This window comes from Trachemys scripta, chromosome 9, assembly GCF_013100865.1.
Source record: "Trachemys scripta elegans isolate TJP31775 chromosome 9, CAS_Tse_1.0, whole genome shotgun sequence".
Classification (NCBI taxonomy): Eukaryota; Metazoa; Chordata; order Testudines; family Emydidae; genus Trachemys; species Trachemys scripta.
In genome coordinates, this window is record NC_048306.1 from 22,064,788 (window position 1) to 22,075,943 (window position 11,156).

The 11,156-nt window shown below is 44.5% G+C and overlaps 1 protein-coding gene across 1 annotated transcript; it reads right to left on the reverse strand.

Annotated features, from left to right (window-relative positions):
• Positions 1-4,281: 4,281 nt before the first annotated feature.
• On the reverse strand, positions 4,282-10,708 carry AMER1 (APC membrane recruitment protein 1). The gene has a single exon (XM_034782314.1). The coding sequence runs from the start codon at positions 10,043-10,045 to the stop codon at positions 6,590-6,592; it is 3,456 nt and encodes a 1,151-aa protein (XP_034638205.1). The 5' UTR covers positions 10,046-10,708; the 3' UTR covers positions 4,282-6,589.
• Positions 10,709-11,156: the final 448 nt, after the last annotated feature.

Below are 11,156 nucleotides of genomic sequence, written 5' to 3' on the forward strand. Positions count from 1 at the left end.
ACCTACTTAAAATCAAGAGGAAATCAAACTTTGAATTGAAGGGTTTAAAAAAAAAAAAAGCACATTCACAATAAAATTTCAGGCCTTTGCTTACTCATGACGTTCCTTTAAACCATGACCAGCCACAAGGTGAACAATAGGGCCCATAAAACTCGTGTCATAGTTGCCAATTTATAAAGATTTCGCTGGACAAGGCTGGGAAGCAGCCAGGGTTCTGGTGATTGCTGAGGAACGAAGCTGGTGGTGGGACTGAGGAGGCAGGAGAGTTAGGAAGAGGCAGGCGCTAGGGTGAGGCAGCTGACTAGTCTCATTTTGGCTGGAGGCCCAGCGGAGGAGCTGCTCTGTAGCATGCTGGGAACAGGCAAAGCTCCCTGCACTGTAGGGAAGCAGGGGATGTCACTCCTGCTGATGGGTTAGAATTAGTGGGGGACAGCACCCATTACTCAAGCCCAGCAGGAGGAACAAAGCCAGGGGGATGCAGTTGCCTTCTTCACTGCCTGATTTGGCTAAGAGCCAGGACACCAGCTCTTCAGGATGTATGTTCAAAACCCGGGACTGCCCCAGCCAAACCCACACTCTTGTCAGACACAGAACATGAGCTTTGCCTTGGTTTTCCTGACAGCTTCACTGGCCAAAGCCCCAACATCTCCCCTCCCAGATGGGCAAGTCCTTAAAAGGACAGAATTCCCTTCCAGAGCTTATTTAGATATCAAAAATGGCCTGCTGGATAAAGTCAAAAACATTAAAAACACACACAAAAACCCCACCATGGTTTTCTAGCTTTAAAAGACAGTCAGTGACACTTTCAGAGAGGAGACCGAGACAGTCCACAGACTGGGAATTAAAAACAAAGCTAAAAACAGCACTTGACAGATGTGACATTCCTATGTCAAAAGATCTAAGTAGTTGTCCATGGAACATGGGGATGGCAGGAAGGGGGCTAGCTTCTGATCTTCAGAATTAGCCTTCAATGTGTAGTAGAGAAGAGAGAGAGTTTCTTCATTGCACAGATGGTGGCAGCAGCAGCAGCAATTGCTTTTTCTTCCTCAGAACTGTAAGCCACACCATTTTAACATGATGCACGAGTAAAAGAAGAGTCCATAAAATTTCCCCTATGAATATAAAATGTAAAACTATACAAAAATAGATAAAATTGACCTCTCTCATATGTATAAAAAAATCCCAAATGCAATACAGAAGTACTTGGTAGTCTGACCTGAATGTCAGTGGTTTAGACTGCATGTGCAATAGCCACAGTTAACCATGTGAGGGCAAGACATTTTGTGCAAGTGCAGCGTGTACTAAAGTCCTTCTGTTTTTAATGCCTTGGCAGGACAATTGGCTGCTCCTGACAATTGATTACTGACTCAGACACCACTTTCATTAAACAACTAGGCTAAAATTTTCCAATATGGATGCCTAACTTCCACCAGATAAAGAGATGATTGCTTGATCCTGTAATATGATGAGCACTAATGAGAAGTCAGACCATTCTTAGTTAGGTGCCCAACAGGAAGAACCCAGGTTGGAAGATTTTGGCCATGGGCCTTAATTGCAATTTTATTTATAAAAGCTGTAAGTCAGGCAGGGTGAAAGAATCAAACCCCACACCTCCCCAAAACCCCCACAACCAGGAAAAGCTTTTTGTGGTGTCAGTGTGCCTCACCGTACAAAAAGCAGTGGAGGGTGTATCATTCATTTAGTCAATCCATTAGTTTTGGGTGTTCTTAATTTTTTTAATGAAACGGGTGTTTAACTTTTTTAAAAAGCAGCTACTATGCATGCTTAGTAATCAACTGACAAACTAGGAAATTAGAAGTTAAGGATAACACTCCATCCTTAATCTGCCCAATTTGTGTCAAGATCTATTTTGGGGGGGCCATTGGGTGGGGGGGGGGAGAAATAAGGTTTGTAATAGAAACACTAGCTGTTTCAACCATGAGGAAGGCTTCCCTTAAAGTAAAGGGCAGGAGAAAGACCAGAGAGCTTACCCATAGCATATGCTCTGGAGCTGAATAAAATTAGCGACACATGACCGGAGAAGTTGTAGTGAGTTCCCCAAGCTCTCTACTGAATTAAGAGAACTTGCAATTCCATTGTCAGTTTAATTCTTTTCCCTACCACAAAGCTCAAAATAAGTTGGAACTTGAAGTGCGCTTCTGAAACTTTTGGTTTTATTAATAAGCACTAAGAAGTTACTTTTTGTCATTTCAACCCATCAGCTTTTTTAAATTAAAAACTTATAGTCCAATTTTTTAAAAGATTATTTCTACCAGAAGTTTGATCACCATGGAAGACTGATCCTGTTTACCCCTCAATAGACAGGAGTTACAGGAGCATTGTAGATTAAACCTCATAATGTTATGTCCCCTTCCCAGTTGTACTTTAAAAGTTTAATTAGAATATTGAAAATTCTTATTTCTTAACGGGGCAGAATACTCCATTAACCCAGCAAATTGGAAGTAAAATGCTTTAGAAATATATAATTTTATCAATTTTCTCTGTTGGAGTTCAAATCAAATTAAGAATTTATGAAAAAATGGAAGAAAAACCTTTGGTATAAAGTCAGATTATCAAGTCCTAGCTGTATTGCCTTCACATTAGTTTATAGAAACAGTTTACAATAGGTCTTCCCATTACGTACCCACAACCAAAATGCTTATTATTAGAGACATGCATTCGTAAGTGAACATTCTTTTTAGCACTGTCACGTTTATGCTTCACCAAAACTTTGGCAAAGGCCGCACCATTTAAAAACCATAAAACACAAAACAAAAACCCACACCCACAAGAGGTCTTTGGTGACATACTCAAAACAAAAACAAAAATTTAGTGTAAGAGACTTGCTCAGAGCAAGAGAAAGAGTGAATGTTACAAATACTTGTCTGTGGAGTAATGTCTTGGATCAAGCTTGCAATATTTTGTTTCTGAATGGCAGTAGGTACAAATAGATCTGAGTTACGAAGTTGGGATCTGGACTCAGCCAGATCTGGCAAGTCCTAGTGGAGATTCTGAGGATTAGTGCACCTAGGCCTTCATTTAGGACAGTACTTAAACATATACTTATACCACATTGAAGTCAAAGGGACAAACTCGTGCTAAATAGGGATTTATTCCTGAATCAGGAAAGGAGGCTCTACCAGTGAGTTTGAAGCCAAGGGGGCTCCCTTTGTCCACTATCAATTAGGCTTTTCATAGGATAAAGTCAGACTGTGACACACCAAGAACATAAATTCACTGTAATGATGAATAAACTCTCAATTACTGATGGCAAGTTTCACTGTAACTCAGAGCAGAATTTGTCCCATGCAATCCTACACCCCTCAAGAGGGTTGCATGATTGCAAGGGAGCAAATGTAGCACAACATGCCCTACATGGAACATTCGCACAGTGTTACCAATGCAATAATACTGAGGAATGGAGAGTTAATCCAGGCACAACACAGAAATGGGTGTTCTTGGTCTTGAGTTCTTTTTTTTTTTTTTAAATAAAGTGAACTGCCAAACAAAAAACAAGCCTGGTTTTGCCCTTCGCTGCTCTATATGGATGTATAAAGACAGCATCTTATATTCTCTTTTCCACCAAAGTATCAGAGCCCCGCTTCTCTTTCTTTGCTGGAGGAAAAAGCATTTCATACCTTGGCAACACTGTAAATACCGTGACAGTGGAGAAACCTGGTGTCATAAACAGATAGTTAAGGGTTAATGCCTCTTTTACCTATAAAGGGTTAAGAAGTTCACCTAGCCTAGCTGACACCTGACCAGAGAAACCAATGGGAGGACAAGATGATTCAAAGGGAAGGAGGGAAGTTCCCTTTGTCTGTTGAGTTTCACTTTGGACCAGAGTGGGAAAGCTCCAGAATTCAGCCTCTTATTAAGTAGTGAGTATTTGTGAAGGAAATAAATAGGTTTATGTTTATTTCTTTGTAACCTGTCTTGTGCAATTAGAGGAATAGTCAAATTGGGTATTTGGGTATTTTTTGTGTAAATTTTTGCTCTGTGTTTGGAATCTGTTGTCTACGAGAGTAGCTGGTATGCTAATCTCTCCCGGAGGGTTTTCTTTTACCTTTCTTTTCTTTAATTAAAAGCCTTTTTCTTAATACCTGATTGATTTTTCCTTGTTTTTTTAGATCCAAGGGGGTTGGATCTGGATCCACCAGGAGTTGGTGGGAGAAAGGAGGGGGGATGGTTAATTTCTCCTTGTTTTAAGATCCAAGGGGTTTTGGATCAGTGTTCACCAGGGAATTGTTGAAGAGTCTCTCAAGGCTACCTAGGGAAGGGAATTAGTACTTGGGAGTGGTGGCAGCCAGACCAGATCTAAGCTGTTAATTGAGCTTAGAGCTTCTCATGCAGGTCCCCCACATCTGTACCCTAAAGTTCAGAGTGGGGAAGGAACCGTCACACCTGGTTACAATTCAGATGTTTGCTAATCCATTTAGGAACATGACTCCAAATGTGTATCATAGATGGGACTTTCAGCCTGGGTATATAAAACCATTAAGCTCCAGTCTACACTACAAACTGGAAACATATTTGTAATTGGGTTATTGGATAAGAGAGTTGTAGCCTGGTTATCTGATGTGACTGGAATTTATGCACATTTCAGAATCAGTATTAGCTGGGGAGAGTATGTGATAGAAAGATACATGTGGGACATCACTATTCAGATCTTCCAAAAATTTTGCCAAAAGGAGGCAGAAAGAGGAGGACCTGATATTTCTAGTTTAAAATTTTGCAATTTTATTTTTAAACCATTGAGAAAGTCTCTCTGCATCACAAACAAAAAAAACAGGAAAGGGCAATTTTTTTAGTGCACTGTAGTCCACCAGGAACCAGATTAAGTCCAAGAATATCAACCTTGACTGAGGCATGGAGAGACTCAGCAAGACCCAGCTAGGAGGAAAAGAGATCTATATAAGAGACTGAAATCATGTATTTAAGACTGACAAGGACAAAGGAGTTTCCTTGCGTTTAGACATGTGCTCTGCTCCAACAGCCCGAAACAGGTGCTTTCAAGAGCTTTGTCAATGCAATCAGCCCTCTCTCAAGAGCAAAGTGCATCTCCACAGCTTGCTACTTCCTCCATCGTCCCTGCAAGGTGTGGGAGCAAAAGGGTGGCACTATGTGCAGCTTTGTCGTTTCCTCCAGACGGGAGAAAGAAATTGTGAAGCCTAATTTAGGCTGTGTTACATCCCGTATTCCAATTAACAGAATACTTTCCTCGTATGAATGTATGCAAAGAAAATAAAAATCCAAAACACAACACTTACTTTTGAAGAAAAGCATCAACATCTGCAACTTAACAGCTACGGGCGTGATCCAACTTAGCTTATATAAAAGATATTTCACTTGCACCACAGCTCAGAGAGCCACGTCCCATGTCTTAGGGAGATGGGGCAAAGCACATAAGAAAAATATTTCGGCTGAACATTATATACCATGAAGTTTGATCACTCCAAAGAAATAAGGGGACTGTTGACATTTTATTCTTAAAGGGACACCATCAACATGTAGGTTGCTTTTTTATTGGGGGGGGGGGGGGGGGGCGCACGGGGTGTTGTTTAAATAAAGTGAATTAAAAATAGAGCTGGTTGGAAAACTCCCTCCCCACTGCTACACACAACGGAAAAGATCTTTTTGACCAAAATGAAAATCTATAGGAAAGTTCTCTGTTTGGCTTGAAATGTTTCTCTTTTTGAATGATTTTTGCTTTGGTGGGGAGAAAACAAACTAGATGCAGATGCCATACTTTCTCTCACTTCTCCCCTGAGAAGGGATCTGAGGTGATGAGAGAGAGTGTGGAAAACATTCCAAAATCTGTCAAAAAGAAGCTTCACCGGAAGTAAATTGTAACAAAAACCTTTAATTGCTTTTGAATATTGTTCTAATTGTTAAGTAGTTTCAGGTACTGCACCTGTCTCAAGTCCCCTGCCAATTTCTAGTTTTACATCCACTTTTTCCTGTTTTTTCCCCATGTCACTGTGTGAAAGATCCACATAAATGGGAGGAAAGGACCACACATGTGAAACCATAAGTCTGAGTGTGTATCAAGTGTTGCCAAATGCACAAAGCAAACACACTGGGAAGATATTATTTATCATCCCTCTGATGCTACAGTTACAGCCATTCATTTCTTGTTAAAAACATTCAGAGTTATGATTTTTGGCAGTTGATGGTGTTCCTTTAAATAGATCTGCAGAAAACTAGCCTGAACTGGGAGTCTATTTCCAGGGGATTTTATTCCAACAGCAACTGCACTATGTATTGATACTTGCTCTGCACAGTTTATTATAGTCAATAGAGTGGTGGTTCACACTAACAAAAACTGGTGCCTCAAGCATTAGTCTACGAAACTAGGAGGTGGCCTACACAAAACCACAACAGAGCACCCACAGCAGTGCAGAACACCAGCAGCATTGTGAGTGACTACATACTGCACCCAACTGCAACTGCAAGAGAGAAGAGTTCATCTTTGTTGGATCAATTCTAAATGAAAACCACTCATTGAAGTATACTTTCCCCCTCCCACCACCCCACCCCTCCCTGAAAGTTAACCCTTGGCTGCCCTCCCTCAGCCCTCCAGTATTAGCTATTTGGCTACCGTTACATTCACTGTAGTGCTTTGACAGCTAATGGGCAGCGTGTTCCCATGTACGGGTCCCTCTTTCAGCAGGTCTGTACTGGAGCTTCCATAACGCTCAGCAAAGCAAGCTGAGGGTTTTAAGGTCTCAGTGCCATCGTGAAACTGGAGCGTTCCTTGTGTAATGCCAACAAGTTTGCACTTTGCTGTTTTGTTAGGGGACTGCGTGAAAGCGAAGCTCTGAGGTAAGTCAGCCCCTTTTTCTCCCAAAGGTAGCACGCGAGCCAGCTTTTTGGCCATATTTTCTCTAGGATACCTGTAGGAGCTAGACACCTCTTGGGCCTGTCTTGTCTCAATCTGCAGAGGTAAATTGGATGGTCTGACCATGTGTCTAGGTGTCTGAAGCATTAAATTACTGGCCCCAGTATCCTGAGGCATCCTGTCCGGAGTCTCCCTGGCATTGTTCCATCCCAGGGACACGTAAGGGGAATTCACTTCTGACTGCTCAGATGTATTCCAGTTGCTTTCGACAACAGCAGCCCTTGCAGTCGGAGTACAGCTCCACGGTTTCTCTCCCCCTGAGGGAAACTCGGCTTTGTACTCTACATGCTGCAACCCTGGCCAAGTAAGGACCCCATCAGCTTCTCCTCCTTCGGAAGGAGACAGCTGAATGCTATCCTTGCTTCTGCTCAGCCTGGGGACAGAGTCCTTTTTGCCACTGTCCCATTTAGACCAGAGCTGACAAGGCTTAAGGCCATTCTTGGAGAGAGGCATATCTGCAAGCTCCAACTCCAAGCTCTCCGTGTCAAGTGACCTGCTCCTTCTGTTGATGGAGAGTGGTGCTGGCATGGAGGGGCTCAAGCCGTGCAGGTGCAGGTGACGGGGAAGGCTGCCAACACCCCAGTTACAGCTCTGGAAAGAGTCTTGGGGATATCCCGGGAACATTCGTTCATCACATTCAGCAAAGGACTCCTTTTGCACGTAGCTGTCATCAAAGGCCTCAAAGGATGCAGCAATGTCCTCGTCGGCATTCATCTCCAGATGCTGCTCACATTCTCCCTCACCTTCCTGCTCCACATCCACTATGTCAAAAGTGACCATGGTTGGAAGGACAGAAAGGTTCTGAGTGAAGGAAGACCCTGAATCAGAGCTACCAAGGCTTTCAGAGAGGCTGGAGAAGAGAGTGCCGCTGCTAGTGAACTCAACCAGCGCCTGAGAGAAGTTAACAGCATGCTCGGGTTCACATTCACTTTCTGTCTGGGGTTCCCTGAGGCAGTTTTCCACTCTGCTGCGGTGTTCATTTTGAAAACAGCTATCAGGGTCATGTGTTCTGTAGCTGGGACAGGTCACGGTCACAGTTTTGGCTGGGACTAAGCTATTTAGTCCCCCAAACACTGCATGATCCAAATCAGAATCAAACACAGAGTTGTTTTTCATGAGCTGAATAAGGCAACTTCCTTGGGCTTTTTGGCCATTGTAATACTTTTCTGGACACTGTGTCCCTTGAAAGTCCCTCCACTCAGGATTTTCCAGTCTCGACACTGAAATCCCAGCATCTACACTTCTGCTCAAAACTGGAGAAGCAACTTGCTCGCTACCAAGGCAACTCTGATTTTTGCCAATTAATTTGGCTGCTCTAGTATTACATTCAATGTATTGCTTGTCTCTGGGACATTTCTCTTTGCTGGGGACATCCAGATGTTTTACAGCTGGTTCCCTCTGAAGCTCCCAATACAGCAGCTGTTTCTGAATAGCAGCCAGCCTCTCTTCCTCAGTCTCCATCACTCCGCTGCTCTGCCCCATCATCTGAATAAGGTTCTTCTCGGCAGGGACAGCAAAGTCTAAGAAACGGCTGAAGATCTCTGGATGAGATGCTTTGCTCTCAAATAAGGATTCGTCCCCGAGAGAGGGGCTCATCAGGGTGTCATCGGGCTCATAAAACTCATAAAGTGCATCACCGCTGTAACTGTCTCTTGGGAGACGGTCCTTCTTGATTTCCCCAAGTTCATCCTCTGGCCCTGGTGTGGTAGAGTCATAATAACCCTCATCGCTATTGGGGGCAGATTCTTGCTGGTCACTGGGTGGTGTTAAGAGCTCTACATCATCCATCACACCTCCAGCATACAGATGGGCCGCCGCCTCATGTAAGCCGCAAGTCTCCAGCTTGCTATTCACTCCCTGCAGGTTGGGACTGTTTATGGGCTGAGGCAGCTTGGTTTCGTAGCAGCTGTCCGCCTCGGTGGTGCCCTCCCACAGCTGCTGGAGGTACTCCTCTATCTCCTCTGGCCTGGCCATCTCCTCCCCTCCTCCCTGGTAAGTGACAAGGCATGAGCTTCTCTTGGCAGCGTCTCTACTGCGCTCCACGGAGATCGTGCTCTCAGCAATACTGTCGATGTCTGGCTCAGCAATTATGTCTCCACACCCAGTGAGGGAATCAAAACTTTTAAGGGAAGTGACATCTCCAAAGATCAAGCTGAGCTGGTCTCCGGAGTGTACTGAAGGGGGGTCGTTGTCTGGGTAGTCAGGATGGTGTGCATCTGGGAGGCCACCGTAGGAGGAGCTGGCACAGACAATAGTCTCTGCATCCAATTTCACATCTAGAATATCGTCTTTGCCCACTGGCACCATTGCTGCATCTCCTTCCGAGCTACTTTGAGCAGCCATGAGCCAGTCGGTGTTTTCTCCCAGGTTGGTCGTTGTGCTCAGCGAGCAGTTACCATCCAACCTCCCTGTGCATGGTGCGGGGAGAGGGGTGCCTCTTGGACTCTCCTCCTCAGAGGCTCGCTGGGTTTCAGCCCCCGCCTCTCGAGTTTTCTTGGCTTGCTTTCCATCCCCACAATCAGCAGCCCACTCCGCTTTCTCAGACTCAGCCGTTTTGTTCTTTCTGTGGCGCCGGATGCTGTTGAAAAGACCCTTCAGCCCTTTCTTGGGTCTAGGGAAGGACAACGATTTGTCTCCATTGGGCTTTTTCTCAAAGCCCTCGGCACTCCCCAAGGGAGAGCTCTCCTGCCTGCCAAACTCAAATTTGACGCTGGCGTCTGTTGCCAAGTGAGCGCTCTGAGAGCTTGGCAGCGGGCGAGGATGCGAGTCCATCCCTCCATTCAAGGGGCTCTCCAACCGCAACCTCCCTTTCCCATCCTCATATGCAACGTCGCTGATCCCATCGTGTGTCTTACTTTTACTGAGACCCTTTTTGGAGGCTCCCTTCCCTTGGCCTTTATTTTTTCCTCCAAAGAAGCTTGGCAGGGTGCATATGCTCCTCTTCCCCCCAAAGAGCTTGAAGGCAGTTTTCTTCAGCTTGCCAGGGGGTGCCTGCTCCACAGCCACAACTGAAACATCGCTCCATTCAGGCAGCCGGTCACCTGCTCTGCTCTCCTCCTGCTTCCGGTCCCCTCCCTCAACTTGCCTGCAGATGACAGATGGAGAGCTGGTTCCAACGGCCTCCTCTGTACAGCACGTTTCCATGGCAGCTGTTACAGCCACGTATATTTAGCTGGAAATGAAGATATTGGTAGCAGAGTCTTCTTCAGGATGTGTGGACCAAAGCATCATGATTGATCTAAAGGGACAAAAGAAAGGAGACATGAGAAACCATTAATGCTTGGCTTGGAATCACCTGAGTTGGTGAAACAAGGCAAAGAGGTCGGGCACATTCACGTCCACAGTTAGAACACTAGCTAGCGAGACCTCTATAACGCACTCTATAGGTTAGTTCTTTTTATCGTCTCTCCTCTCAATAATGACTGGGGTTTGAACTTAATGCTGGTTGCCAGATTGCTAATTTGTTAAGCCTCCATTTTATCCTCAAGGCAGAAGTACCACTTCCTCAATATAAACACTTCCCATATGGAGAGACAGATTTGCTTTCTCTGGCTCATTGTGGTTGTCTGAGAGCATGTGTGTTGTTGCTACATCTCCACAGAGTACTGGACTAAGACCCACCAAACTCACTGCACTGACTTTAGTCACCACCAACTTTCTAGTATTAGTTAGCCCCCCTGATCTCGGCGCCTTTCTGCTTCTCCAAAACAATTCTCCAAAATATTCCCTATCTACATTTTGCGCTTAACACTTAAATACAACCAATTCAAAGAGCAAGCACTAAACTGACAGTGTTTCTCTGAATAAAGAGAGTGATTTTTATTTGCACTAGATTTCACTTGTCTTTAAACATCTTTCAGGAAAGCTAGAATTACATTAAAAAACAGTTCAGTACAAACCTCCCTGATCAGATCATCTCAGAAACACCAGAGATAGAGGCTTTAATCTGATGCTGGCTCAATGTGAACAAAATAAATTTGTTTCTTTTTGGCGTTGGGACAGGGATGGAGGGCGTGGGGGAAGAGAGAATAAATCCAGTGAAAATTGATATGCACTGCTGGACTTTTATGCCTGCAGCTTCGATTTTTCTGGTCTGAGGCCAGTAAAGCTTCCCCCTCACCCCGAATTTAAACAAAGATCCTGTATGGGGGGGGAGGGGGGGAACCACCCAAATCATGGGCCTCCTAACACCCATGACTTGAGGGCAAATCCTGATGACGAAGGATTTTACTTGAATCTCTGGGGGACCTGGCAG

Coding starts and splice junctions, on each gene's coding strand:
- AMER1 (XM_034782314.1), bottom strand. CDS start 10,045: ATGGAAACGTGCTGTACAGAGGAGGCCGTTGGAACCAGCTCTCCATCT.